Source organism: Lepidochelys kempii, chromosome 6 (assembly GCF_965140285.1).
Source record: "Lepidochelys kempii isolate rLepKem1 chromosome 6, rLepKem1.hap1, whole genome shotgun sequence".
Lineage (NCBI taxonomy): Eukaryota > Metazoa > Chordata > Testudines > Cheloniidae > Lepidochelys > Lepidochelys kempii.
In genome coordinates this window covers 29,993,031-30,007,344 of record NC_136385.1, presented here as the reverse complement: position 1 = coordinate 30,007,344, position 14,314 = coordinate 29,993,031, and the positions used below count along the sequence as shown (strand labels likewise).

At 40.7% G+C, this 14,314-nt stretch overlaps 1 protein-coding gene across 12 annotated transcripts in view; it reads right to left on the bottom strand.

The window, feature by feature from the left end:
* The window catches only part of HPS5 (HPS5 biogenesis of lysosomal organelles complex 2 subunit 2), an 81,567-nt gene that overhangs the window by 63,137 nt on the left and 4,116 nt on the right, over positions 1-14,314 (bottom strand). For 8 of the 12 annotated variants that reach the window (XM_073347315.2, XM_073347311.2, XM_073347312.2 and 5 more), the window contains 8 exons: positions 13,477-13,587; positions 10,817-10,881; positions 10,081-10,273; positions 5,543-5,676; positions 3,918-4,133; positions 2,287-2,358; positions 1,604-1,692; positions 181-359 (listed from right to left, as the gene is read on the bottom strand). In XM_073347315.2, the coding sequence (XP_073203416.1) occupies positions 181-359; positions 1,604-1,692; positions 2,287-2,358; positions 3,918-4,133; positions 5,543-5,676; positions 10,081-10,273; positions 10,817-10,881; positions 13,477-13,587 (1,059 nt within the window). Of the gene's footprint in view, positions 1-180; positions 360-1,603; positions 1,693-2,286; positions 2,359-3,917; positions 4,134-5,542; positions 5,677-10,080; positions 10,274-10,816; positions 10,888-13,476; positions 13,588-14,314 lie in introns of those variants that run through there. The other 4 variants (XM_073347317.2, XM_073347318.2, XM_073347320.2 and 1 more) reach the window with 4 other exon arrangements.

The window sequence follows — 14,314 nt, the reverse complement described above, 5'->3', positions numbered from 1 at the left end:
AGTATAGGCTAAGTTTTCTAATAAAGGAATCATTGCTGATTAGTTCTACAATAACATTTCAACACGATAAAAAGCTCCAAAATCCGAAGTGCAGAGTTTTATAGGATTTGGTTTAGGACAAAAGATAGATGTACTAAATGAATAGATGTATGAAAGAGGTGGGAAGAGGTCCTAACTTACTCTGCAGGAAATAATAGAGTTCTGGAAAAGACAGCAGACTCTGGCAGCAAGACTCCAGAAACCTCTTCTTAGCAGACGTTCTACACACCGCTCCACTAGCAGAAGAGAGAAGTGCGAGACTTTTCCATTCGTATGCAGACAGAACAACTCATTTCTGTACACTGCTATATCCTGGATATCTATATAAAACAGACGAGTAGAGAAGTCTTAGGGATGAATGTACTTATCAGTATTCCTTTCCATTTCTGGGTAAACTTGGAAACAATTTAGAGACAAGATGGGTGAGGCAATATCTTTTATTGGACCAAATTCTGTACTGGACCAATACAACGTAGAACAGATTTAGCGTGACACTCTGAGTAAGTTCCCCAGACCTGAAGAAGAGCTCTGTGTAAGCTCGAAAGCTTGCCTCTCTCACCAACAGAAGTTAGTCCAATAAAAGACATTTCTTCAGCCACCCTACATTTTTAATTTCTTGGGACTGACACGGACACAAACACATTGGAAACAGTTTGTACTTTTCCATCTGCCTACTAATGATTACAACAAATTTCCATTCCTGAAATAGACCAACAGAATATGGGATAAAATTAGATGACAGTACATTAATATATAATTATCATTGCATACAATTAAAATCTAAGAGTCCTTTGATCTTTACCAAGTTACTTGGAAGTATTTAATTACAAGTTATGCACCTTTTTTCTTTGGAAAAGAAAACAAACCAAAACGCAGAGACTACATAGCACAATGACAGGTCCCATTATTTGAAATTAATTAGTTGCTTGTTAAGGATTTAATTAATTTGATGTACAAGAAACACTTAATGTGCAAATGCTCCATAACACTGGCATTTTGAACTGTTAATATCAAGAGTGCAGTTAAATACTCTTAGAACAGTTCTAGAACCAATATAGTAAGCACATATGTGTTTGACATTTCTTAGTCCTTCTGTGTAACTCGGCAGTTGTCTAAACTGAAGAATGTAAATACAATTTAGAAGAACACTATACAAAAGTCTCCTAATCTGTTAGAGTCAGATCCACATCAGATATTCTTTGAAAGATAATAAAACAGAGTAAGGAGAAGCAAGGAAAGAAAACCATAATATTTATGATGTTTCATTGAATCACATTTGGTCATTTTATTTCTGAGATTCAATACACTGTCCCCTATTACTTTTATTGCACAAGCATCCAAATAAGTAATTTGTAAAGATTAGTTTTCAAAGGGTTTGGTTTTTTTTTAATATTCAAAAATTTGTCATATAAATTGCTGACTATTAAACTAGAAAGTTATTAATGAATGTTATTTTACCCTTTTGTGGAAATGGAAATTGGTTTACTGAACTGTAAGTACAGGACTTTAGAAAGTCAAAATGTAATGAACAATGCAGCAAAAACATAAGTTTCTTAAAGTTCACCTTTTACTTCACTCCAAAGTAAAACTTGAACGTTCTGAGGAATGAAGACATAAATGCCTCTTTCTGTCCACGTCATAACACAATGCTCGCTGTAAGCAAAGAAAAAAATATTAAGCATTGTTTCAAGAAGTTTTAACGTACTCATTTCAGAAGGAAATTCTCTTGCCAGAGTACGCCATTTAATAGTATATTTAATTAATCTATTATTTTTTTATTTAGAGAACAAGATCTCTAGATCTCTAAAACAAGATTTAAGACACAGCCTCCTGACCTAACACATCTGTTTTCTATAGTCTTTTACCAAACCTGCATACAGGGAATTCAGGTAGGAAGATTATTTTGTAGATTTAAAAAAAAACTGACTTTTGGAGAAGGTTTGCAGATTTACATGAAACTGTGAACCCGTAAAAAAATGCGTTTAGTGAAAATGTTAAAAGTTAGTACAAATTTATATTTTGTTGACAAGACCTGGAAACTTAAAGTAATTAGGATTTTGAAAAGAATTCACTAGACAACAGGGTTGGGGGGAAATGGGTTAAGAGGATTTGGAGCATGGGAAGAAGAGGATAAACAAATCAAAACTACTGCTCATGAGCTTGGCAGGATATTAATTTGAACAGATGAGATGAAAGCTAACACAAAGACAATATTGTTGTTAAAGCAGAGTGCTGGTAAATACTTACGTCAAATATAACAGTTTTGGGAAAGACAAAGACTGGAGAGAGCAGGCAGAAGTATTATACTGAGGATCCAACCTATAGAATATATAATATCTAAATGGCAATTGACAATTATTCATTTTAATTACAAAACACACGTTAGCAAAATATTTAAACCCTCAGTCCTGTAAACATTTACACACATGCTTAAACTTTAAGCATGTATTTAGTCCCACTAAAGTGATATGTATGAAATTAAACATATGGGTATGTTTGTAAGATTGAGGCTTTAGTTTTTTCTGTCACTTATGAACAAAGTTTATTGGCAAAATACCTACTATTACTAAAGTGGAATACTTAGGAATTTCAATATTTATTAAAGTCACAATCTGACTATATTACAATTTACCTCTAAAATTAATACAGGGTGGATGGATTAGCTTAAATCTTTTAACTAACAGAATTGTTTTTCACTGGCATTTTAAATAGCCATGAATATGGAAGGAAGAGGTCATCATAAACTACAAAAGGACTTTGTAAGGAGAGTGATCACTTTACATAAGCTATTACCAGCAGGAGAGTGGGGTGGGGGGAGAGAAAACCTTTTGTAATGGTAAACACCCATTTTTTCATGGTTTGTGTGTATAAAAAGATCATCTGTACTTTCCACAGTATGCATCCGATGAAGTGAGCTGTAGCTCACAAAAGCTTATGCTCAAATAAATTGGTTAGTCTCTAAGGAGCCACAAGTACTTCTTTTCTTTTTACAAAAGGACTGATACTTCAGAACAGGAAATAGAAATTTACAAGAGTCCAAGACCTCTGGTTGCCTTAACTCTTAAGATAATTTACAGTAAAGGTCAGAGATCAGTTTGTTTAAAAGTTTTTCCCACCAAAAACATTTAAAAATACGAATATAGAAAAAAATTAATTATTCTATGAAATAATTATGTAGTTATATTTTCCATAGGCATAAAGTACACTGGAAGTATTTCTGATAAAGCTATGACCCTTACCCCAACCTAACCCATTCCAAAAAGAGTCAAACATGTTACCAAACAGAAGTGCATTAACAGCTCTATGTTTAGTAATAATAATTTTAGAGCATCCAAAGGCAACACTGTAGATTTATTACTTTAAACTGCATCTCTGCTATGGAAAATATAACCCAAGAGTCAAAGTATGAATTCACTTCTCTAATCAAATATGACGGTAACTTGCTACAGCTACATTTAATTGGAAGCCAGAATTGACTACAAAACAAAGAAATCAGTTCTTAAAGCACTCATGCACAGAGCTCCTGCCAACTTGAAGATATGTAATAAAAACTGACCACTTCTAATTGAAATGGCAACCATTGCATTAGTCACTACTTAAGCATGATCTTTTGTCATTAGAAGATTTTTTTTTTCCTTTTAGAAGAAAACTTTTGGATGCAAGCGTGTGGGCGAGTGGATGCTATAAAGAACAGCTGAACAAATATTTCTGAGAGCTGCAAAATGAAAACTTTAGGCTGCATGACAAGTGGAAGTGTTTGTTCATGACTTGACTTTTTATTACTGTATTTTGTGACTTTCAGAGAGTAGCTTTCACAGAAAGAGTCACGGGATGAAAGCATAACCCAATTTATCACTAACCACCATCAATACCACTACCTTAGAGTAATAACGGGGAGAGGAGGAGATGAGAGCAGCTGTTTGAATTGATGGGTACTTAGCACCTCCCCTTCAAAGTTCGCCTCCCACATCCTTGACCCAGGACGTGCACAATATATTAATGGCTGCTGGCTCCCACAACTCTTTCCAACTGGGAAAAAACAGGCGCCGTATTCTCCATCTCTTTCTTTGTTACCAATTTTCCAGAATTTTTCTCTAGTGGGGGAAAATATATATTTAGACAATAAAGAAAAACAGGCTCTGTTTTAACATTTTCTTGGAGGACTGTAACCACCAAAGGAACATTCATAACCGTAAGCTTCCAAAATATTTTAGTTTGTATTTGATATGGTAAAGTTTATTGAATAGAATCATAGACTTTAAGGTCAGAAGGGACCATTATGATCATTTAGTCTAACCTCCTGCACAGCGCAAGCAACAGAATCTCACCCACCCACTCCTATAACAAACCTCTAACCTACGTCAGAGCTATTGAAGTCCTCAAATTGTGGTTTAAAGACTTGGAGGTGCAGAGAATCCTCCAGCAAGTGACCCGTGCCCCACACTGCACAGGAAGGCGAAAAACCCCCAGGCCTCTGCCAGTCTGCCCTGGAGGAAAATTCCTTCCTGACCCCAAATATGGCTATCAGCTAAACCCTGAGCATGTGGGCAAGACTCACCAGCCAGCCACCCAGGAAAGAATTCTCTGTAGTAACTCAGATCCCACCGCATCTAACATCCCATCCACAGGCCATTGGGCATATCTACCGCTAATAGTTGAAGATCAATGAATTGCCAAAATTAGGCTATCCCATCACATCATCCCTTCCATAAACTTATCAAGCTTAGTCTTGAAGCCAGATAGGTCTTTTGCCTCCCACTGCTTCCCTTGGAAGGCTGTTCCAGAACTTCACTCCTCTGTTGGTTAGAAACCTTCATCTAATTTCAAGTCTAAACTTCCTGATGACCAGTAAGTTAAACCAAAAAATCTCACCATTATAATTCAAAGTATAGAGTGATGAGATAGTTGCAGTTTAACCAAAACGAAACCTGTTTGCTTGATACAAGTCAGTTTTCCATTATTTTTAAATTTGTACTTTACGAAGACATTGCATACTTTCTGCATTAATTTTTACTACTTATTTTGATTTAGCAATCAAAGTAATTTCTATGCTATTTGCCTAGCCAATTGGGTCTATCTTACTAGGGTCTACACAGCAGGGCCGGTATCTTCCTTGCTGTCTCTGCTTAACTCAAAGTTTAACTGTGTCCATTAAACTGCATGTGCAGTGTAGACACTAAATACTGTTCTGAAGAGCTGTAAATTAAAGTTATCATTCATTTTAAAACCATGAAACCCAACCCCTAAAATCAGAAGCAAAACCAAGAAGTAAGTTAATACTGTTAAGATAATACTGCTAAGGGGTAATATCTGGTCTACAATATGTCAGAAAGTTTCTTCAATGACGAGTATGTATGACCAGCTAAATGGTAACAATGTTGAGTGATGAAATTTACAAATAATAAATGTAAATGCTAAAGAATAATCTTTCAGCTGATCCATTTGAATCAGTTTCCAGATTTAAGAGATGTTTTGATACTTTTGCAGTTAGTGTATAACTTACCTCTCAGTATCACACAAGTAGGAGCGAGTAAGTGAAGAAATAAGCAGTCTTCCATCCAAATAATCAAGCTGAACTACACGGGAGTCAACAGTGGTTATAATCTGAACTGGAAACATCACAAAAGCAGCAGCTGCCTAAAGGAACAAACAAAAAACAACATATACTGGGTTTAGGTCAATGTTGATAATATTCTATAAAAACGACATTAAGAAAAAATTGCAAACTGCTGCACTCAAAGGTCAGAAAACGGCAAACTTCAAACTGTTTGTGGTTGTTCACATTAATTTAACTCTGTCCTGTGTCCAATAACATACACCATTACTTTCCCCCTACAAATAAGACCCTGGATTTGAGAATGTTTATGTGAGTGAATAGCCCTACAGATTTCAATGGACTATCCACAAACTTTTTGGCCCGAGGGCCACATCGGGGTTGCAAAACTATATGAAGGGCCGGGTAGGGAAGGTAGTGCCCCCCCGAACAGCCTGGCCCCGCCCCCTATCTTCCCCCTCCTGCTTCCCGCCCTCTGATTACCCCCCTCAGAATCCCCAACCCATCCAACCGCCCCGCTCCTTGTCCCCTGACCGCCCCCTCCCGGGACCCCCGCCCCGAACTGTCCCCCCTGGGACTCCACCCCCTATCCAACCCAGCCCTCTCCTTGTCCCATGACTGCCCCGACCCCTATCCACACCCCCGACCCCTAACAGGCTCCCTGGGACTCCCACGCCTATGCAACCCGCCCTGTTCCCCGTCCCCTAACCGCCCCATCCAACCCCCCTGTTCCCTGTCTCCTGACTGCCCCACCTGCTCCTTGTCCCTTGACTGCCCAGACCCCTATCCACACCCCTGCCCGCTGACAGGCCCCCTGGGACTCCCACGCCCTATCCAGCTCCCCCCTTCCGTTCCCTGACTGCCCCCCCGAACCTCCACCCCCATCCAACCGCCCCCTGCTCCCTGTCTGCCTCCCGGGACCCTCCGCCCCCTTACCATGCCGGAGCCAGCCACACCGCCCACGCTGCCCAGCAGGAGCGGCGAGCCAGAGTGTTGGCGACACAGCACGATGAGACTGTGGGGGAGTGGGGACAGCAGGGGAGGGGCCGGGGACTAACCTCTCCGGCTGGGAGCTAAGGGGCCAGGCAGGATGGTCCCGCGGACCACAGTTTGCCAACCTCTGATCCACACACATACAGTTATTCACATACGTGCTTGCAAGATGGGGGCCTTGTTTATAGTGTCTTGTAATTTTTCTCCCCATCAATGTATACTTGTACTATATTCATTGTTGTACATCATAGTCCTCTTTGACTTTTTTTTTAGTAAGTTCTCTTTCTACATAAATGTGTCATTACCCATGTAATGCACATTTTCTTTTAAGCCTGTAATAGTCTCCCTTAGGTGTATTCCCTATGGGAATACACCTATTTACTAAGGTAACTTAGCTTCACATTTAATCGACCTACAAATGCCAGCAAGTTTCATCGTTCCTCTGCGGCATGTTGTCTAAATACCATTTACTAAATAATTCTCACATAGATGACTTGCATTGACTGTGGGCCATACAACAAGTAGCACACACCTGGGCTCTCACTCGTGAGGACACTGATGCAGCTGAACCAGGAGGCGCACAAGTGAAAAGTTCGTTACAATTCTCTAATTGTTCCATAGCCTGACTATTAAAGCTTTCGGTATTATTTAGCTTCAATGGCCAATTAACACTGTGGAGAAAGTACGTCAGAGTTTCAACAGTCCAATCCCTTCAACTGAGGGTTTAGTGCACACATTATATATTCCGGAGACATTTTACCCAGGGAAAACCAGGGAAGAATAGAGTTGACTTACTTGATATTTCTAAAATAAAACAAGCAGATTTTTTTCTTTAATACAAAGGCTTTCAGGCCTTCTTACAGTCTATATTTTATACATTATAAATAAGGTTATAGATTTGTCATGGCAGGAAAGAAGAGTCACAATAGCATGATCTTCCCACTTATCCGTAACTTTTTTCATCCATGACTCACTCACCTCACACCATCAGCTCCTGTCCTGCAGGCCTGGGACCAGCTCCCCGCTGTGTGTGTTGCAACCAGGTGTATGGGACTGCAGCACCACTCAGGTTTGGCCTGCCCCTCTATCACAACGAAGAGGCAGCTGGGCCAAATCTGAGCAGTGCTGCAATCCTGCATGCCTGGTTGCAATGCCCAGAGTGGGGAGTTGGGACCAGCCCCACAGGATGCAGGCTCTACTGCTCCCTGTGCTCGAGGTGAGTGCAGGTTGGGCTTGCTCTGAAGCCCCCTCCATTCCCAGGCTAGGATTAGGGTTGTGGTGTCAGAGCAAAGGGTGTTGCTGCAGCTGGTCGGTGCCCCCTCATTTGTCAGGGCACATTTTATCAAGAATCACAGAGCAGTCATAATAAAATTAGTAAAAATCACAGGCTTAGCAACTGCTCCATGATTTTTTAATATAAAATGCCCTGACAAATCTGAAGCCCAAATTATAAAAAAGCAAAAAAGATAGAGGCCAGTTTTCTAAAAGTTCTTTGCAGATTTAATGCTAAATGTATTGTTCAGATCTGCCATGATACGAACCTCAAAACCCGAACTTCCACTTTACTACAAATTTCAGTTCCACTTTTTCTCTTTTTTGCAATTGTTCTGGTAACATGTTTAACTGTGGAGCTGTGACATGATTTGGGACTTTCCTTATGTAAAACTTATGAATTCTGGTTCATATTATGAAATTGCTATACCATGGAAAGTCTCAGTGTATACTGAATCAGCCATTTGATAATAGGGATTGTATTATACATGGCACAGACCCTAACTAGACAGCTATGATAGGAACATCAAGAGTCATTAACATTTTAACAGGTGTACCTTGGCCATAACAGTTACCCATATGGGGAGACTGTGTTGCAAGAAACTAGTGTTTTCAGTCTGGACTTCAGACAGGCAGTAACCAAGCAACAGCACACCTGACGGTGGATCTTGATCACCTGAGGGAAGCTTTGAGGCTGACTAGGAGAGTAACATGGCAGAGGAACTGGAAAGTTATAAATGGACACAGTGTGCTCCGAGTAACTCTCTCAGTGCACAGAACAAGGTGGCTAGATGGATCAGGAGGAAGGAAGGAGAGGAAGGTCCTGGGACCCTGAATACACTAACCAAAATCCAAACACCTCTCAGCATGGGCACTCGGGGAGGGAATTGCATAAAGGTATTTAATTTTGCCTATATCTGTTTATCTATTGTGATTTCTGAATAAAGCATGACTAGTTTAGAAAGTCCTTGTGCGTTACCTCCTTTAACTTCACATGTCCCAAATGGATTAAACTATGAACCAGAACGTACATGAGAATGAAGCTCTGGGGAAGGTGTGCTTAAGCTAATGGGGAGACTGGAGGGTTTGGGGGGTTAGCACTGATCCTGGAAACCAAGACTGCTCAATCACAAGGTCCCATTCCCCATAAGTGTCATCAGAGAGTTTATGCCTGGGAAGTGTGCCCGAGAAACCAGAAGCCTATCCAGAGGAGCTTAGCAGCACATGGATCCAGCATGTGGGTACAAACAGCTGTCTGCCAAGCATCCAGTGGGAGAAGCTTAGCCAGGACTGTGACAAACTGTTTTTTGCCTTGTCTACAGGCACTATGCATGTCACTACATGCTCCAGTGAAATAAGGCTGCGTGCACACTTGTCACTGAAGTGTGTAGCAAGACATGACAGTAAGAAGTTCTGGCGGGGCGACAGCAAGGAAAGTCTCGGGCGGGGGGGGGAGGAGTTTCCCTGCTGCCTCCCCCATACCAGAGCCTTTCTCCATTGCAGAGTCTTTCCCCGTGGCAGGGAATGGACTCTGACACTACACTGTTAAAAACAGCAGTGTAGACATAGGAGGCAATGCTTGAACATGTAGAGAGCTACGTAGAATATATACTCATGTGTTTAGCAATGGAGGGCACTCTATTCTACTCACCTAAGACATGTCTACACTGCTATTTATACCTGTGCTAGCTGGGCGTGCTGTGCCTGTATTCTATATGCCGCTGTAAGTGTAGACAATTACTTAATATCATCCTGTACAGTGACGGACCCATTCTACAATTAAGCAGAAGTACCATAATAAGTGGTGCATCCATCTTTTGATTACTTAAGACTATCTGACGTAACCGCCAAGACAGAAATTATGGATTTAACCTCAGACTTCTAAAAAGGAGTTGCATCACTGTGCAAAAAATCCACCCTGAACTCAATGTCTGTTAAAAGTGGTAAATCGTACCTCCAAATTGAATGCTAATGTATTTTAGAATATTTACATTATATTGCCACTTGCTGGATTAGCTACATATACAGTCAAGAATTGAAGCAAACATTTATACCAGTATCTAGTTCATCACTCCTGTCTAGTCACTAAAACGAGCAGAACTTAATTTGCTAGTGAATTCTTTCCCCCACCCTGATTTTACTAACAAACATGGACACATTGAATCTGTGTGTCTGTCTGTTGGAATCTCCTCTCATTGTAAAGAAAATGGGTAACATTTTACCTTCCCTTGTTTGGATGTATTAATCTTGATAGCAGACACTTTTCCCACATGATCTCCTACAAAAACTCGAAGTGCGGCTGTATCCCAACAAAGAGATGTGACTTTTTTGCCTTTGTGCTCAGTGGAAACATAAATCCGCTCTGGCTTTCCACGACGCTCCTGATTGAGTTCCCAGACAACTACAAGGCCTTGACTGTAACAGTTAGGAGATTAACATTTTTAAGAGAACTGATCTTTTGAAAGTGACTATCATTTATACTAGTAGTAAAGAAGTGCTGCTTGCAGAAAGAGGCAAGCAAAGAATACATTTTGATATAATAATGCTGTGTTTGAATGCTGTACATATGAAAATTACGAGGTTGACCATTCTGAAAAATAAAGTGCTACATTTATCCAAAGATACAAGCTTCCACACACCAACCTACCAACGTACATCAGCCCTGACTTGGAGGGTTGCTCACTCAAACCTGGGCCTCTGTTCTGAAACTGCCAATAAAGGTGTCTGTTGTGAACAAAATAAATGTAACTAACTGGAATTTCAACGTATAAATGTTTTAGCTACCCATTTCACTTTATCAGGTCAGCAAACACACTTTCACCGTGCCACTGAAATGTCTCAGGCCTTAGCTAACAGGGAAATTGACCAACATGGCTACTGTGGAATACACTCCAGCAGAGAAGATGCTTTATAGCCTTGGGGCAGGAAGGGAAAAATTAATTAAATCGAATTTCTCACCTGGTGGCAACAGCAACATAATCTTCATCATGTAAACAACAGGCAACCCGGGAAATGGCACCTTCCTGATGCAAGAAAGACCAGTCAAGTGATGAAGTGAATATAGTTCCAAGTGCAGTAGTAAAGTTAGTTCTCATTACTACGTTTGGTTATAGACAGTTCTTATCCTCTATCTGAGAACTACAACAAGAGATGAAAGTCAGTCTTCATAGCTGCTTTGAGTGCTCTTGGATCCTTTGCCTTCTCTTCATTTTTTTTTTTTTCAGTGGAACTTACTGGTTGTGAAAAACGTCCAACTGACAGTCCTGGAGACTGAAGCCTTATGTTTATCCATTGAAGAGGAACATAGGTAGTAGCAGTGAAAATTATTTCATCTGACACAGTCTACGCAACGTCTTAAAATCTGGACTAAAGGAACCAGCTCCATGAGTGACAAGGGTTCAGTTTCCAAACCCATTCAATTCTGCCAGTGACGAGGGTTGTTTTCAGAATACAAACAGCAATGCACAAGGAACCAAAATGAGTTTGTGGTTTCAATTCACCAACTATTGTTAGACTGTAAAGATATCTGATCACGACTGATCTGTATTGGATTCTAAACTGATGAACTCAACGCAAAAGGCTTCATAACGAATTACCAATCGTCAGTGTAACTAAGTCCAACTGACAGCCTATTTTGGCCCAGTGAAAAAGACAGTCTCCTGCACATGGAAGTTAAGTATACCATTTGTATTAGACAGCATCCTCTTCACTCTGTGCTTCAAGTAACAAAGGGGATCTTTCATGTGGCCCTTGAGCCAACTGGAAATCTGTGGTTATATTTTTAAATAATTGTACACAACTCAAGTTTAAAGGTAAAGTTTTGAAAAGTAACCAAATAAGGGGGAAATCCTGGCATACACAAATACACAAGGATACCAATAAAGGCATAATCATATCTAAAAAAATGCTGCCAATCATGTCTGTCTCAAGGCAAGCACGGTGTTAGCACTTGGACAAGTGAAAGGAGATACATTTACAAGAAGACCAACACAACAGAAATTTTTGTAATAGAGGTGCCTCCAAATCATTTGGTTGACAAGGACCTTTACTGATCCCATCACCAGCATCAAAGCAGTTTTAATTCTGTACTTTTTTAGAAATCAAGACTTGTAAATAAACAAAACCTTTATTCATCCATCATCCCCCCCACAACAGTGAAAAATGAAACAGACCATTTGATATACTAATAATGCAGAGATTGCAAAACACAGTCTCAGCTTTTTGAAAGCTGATCCCCCTTCCTCTGCAAAGGAAAATTAAATCCATCATTCTCTGCCTCCAATCCTGCCACGTGTTGTTAAAAGCCAACAATCCTTTAAAAATCCTAATTTATATATCTTCAACACCTCCTCCAGCCCAAGTTAGTCCTTTACATATGCCACCAACTTTGGGGAACACAAGAAACGAAGTATATTCTGAAGATCTATTCCAGTCTTACGTGTGTTGAGCACGGTAATAGCTAAGGCTATGTTTTAGTCACGGGTATTTTTAGTAAAAGTCATGGATAGGTCAGGGGCAGTAAACAAAAATTCACTGCCCGTGACCTGTTCATGACTTGTACTATACCCCTGTCTAAATATTGAGAGTGCCATGGGTGCTACAGGGGGGAGCGGTCAAGGGAGCGACGCAATTGCACATGCTGGGGGAGTGGTCCGGGGGGTGCCGCGAGTGCTGGCGGGCCCGGGACCCCCACTGGTGCTGGCAGGCTCCCTACCCAGCTTCTGGGATGCAGCGACATGTCCCTCCCTAAGTTCCTAGCTCTGCGTGCTGCCAGCTCTGCAGCTCCCATTGGCCAGGAACAGCAGCCAATGGGAGCTGCAGGGGCAGTGCCTGCGGGCGAAGGCAGCAAGTAGAGCTAGGAGCTGAGAGGGAGGGACATGTTACCATTTCTGGGGAGCCCCCCCAAGGTAAGCGCTGCCCCTCCCGCACCTCTAGCCCCAGCCCTAAGCTCGCCATCCAAAATCCTCCTGTTGCGGGGGCAGTGGCCTGAGACTGCCCCAGCAGGGGCTGGTGCAACTGGTCCAGGGGCTGCCTGAGCTGATCAGGCAGCCCCGGAGCCAGCCACACCAGCCACTGCAGAAGTCACAGAGGTCACAGAATCTGTGACTTCCGTGACAAACTCGCAGCCTTAGTAATAGCTAACAGTGTTAATATATAGAGAATCATCATTGGCGTTTGAGTTAACACCCATTGAAATGACTGAGGCAATTCACAGCTAGAGTTATTGTTTCAGGTTCACTGCAAATTTAGGTAGATATCTCCAAACTGGTTATGCTGACTTCACATAAGATTTGAAGATTTTCTTTTGAACATAAGAGAGAGAGAGAGAGAGAGAGAGAGAGACGTGTTTAAAAAAGGAAAGCTATGAGTCTGGAGAACAACTGAGTAGACTATGCACCCTTTCAGGCTACTCTTCCTTCAAACCCCCACACTTTGCAAAGCGCTATTTTTGCAAACAATCACCTCTCTCTTCAAACACAAGTAGTGAAAAAATTCAGCTTATTTGGATAATTCAACAGGCTGTACATTCCTGGGACTTTAATATGAATATACCATTTCCCCACTTCTGCAATTGAAATATTGCCCTTCTTGAGATTTTTGCACAATTCTAACCTTACCTTATGAGTGAGGAACAGCCTCTGTTTCCAACCATCTTTTTGAATCAGGTTTAATCCCCCTCCTGAACTGCCCAGAGCCAGCCATTTCCGAGACACAGCTATACATGTGCACTGAAAAAATTATGACACAGGACAATGTAGCTACTTAAACGTAAACTCCCTGATAATGGCATCTCATTTGTCCTTTATTTGTTAAAAACAAAAGCTTTGACAATGAACCTATTCTATGCCTGCTGCTCATCTCCCCCTCCCTTCCCCCCTCAAGGTATGCAACAGCAAGGCTAGGTTGTCAGAGAAGTGAAACCAATGCAGCAAAAGCAAACAAACTCTTGAAGACTGTTTTCCTGCAAATATATTTAGTGATAAAGGACACAGAAAAAGACAAATTCAGGTTTTTTCATAAGCTGTTTGAGCACTTTAAACCTTGTTAGACGATATTTTTTAAACAAGGGCAAAACTTATTTTCTTTTGATGGATCTGCCATCATACCCAATAAGCACAGATCAAAGCGTAGAACAGTTTGCTATGAAGTTGTACATCGGAATAAGGTATCATCCACTTAAAGTTTAACCAATCATCCGATTTCATGGGCTGACCAAAAAATAAACCTTAAATCATAATACAAATGTTTTAATTCAAATTAAGTGACTATGCACTTAGAGGCTTTGGGGGTAAATATTGCATTTTTCCTGGAACTGACTAATCTATTCTCAAAGTACCTTATATTTGTAATTTGCTTCAAAAACAGAATTAAACAGCAAATTACTCTGACTTTAAGAATGGGCAAGCAACATTTTTAAAGATACATGCAAGATTTTTCTATTTATTTCATTACAGA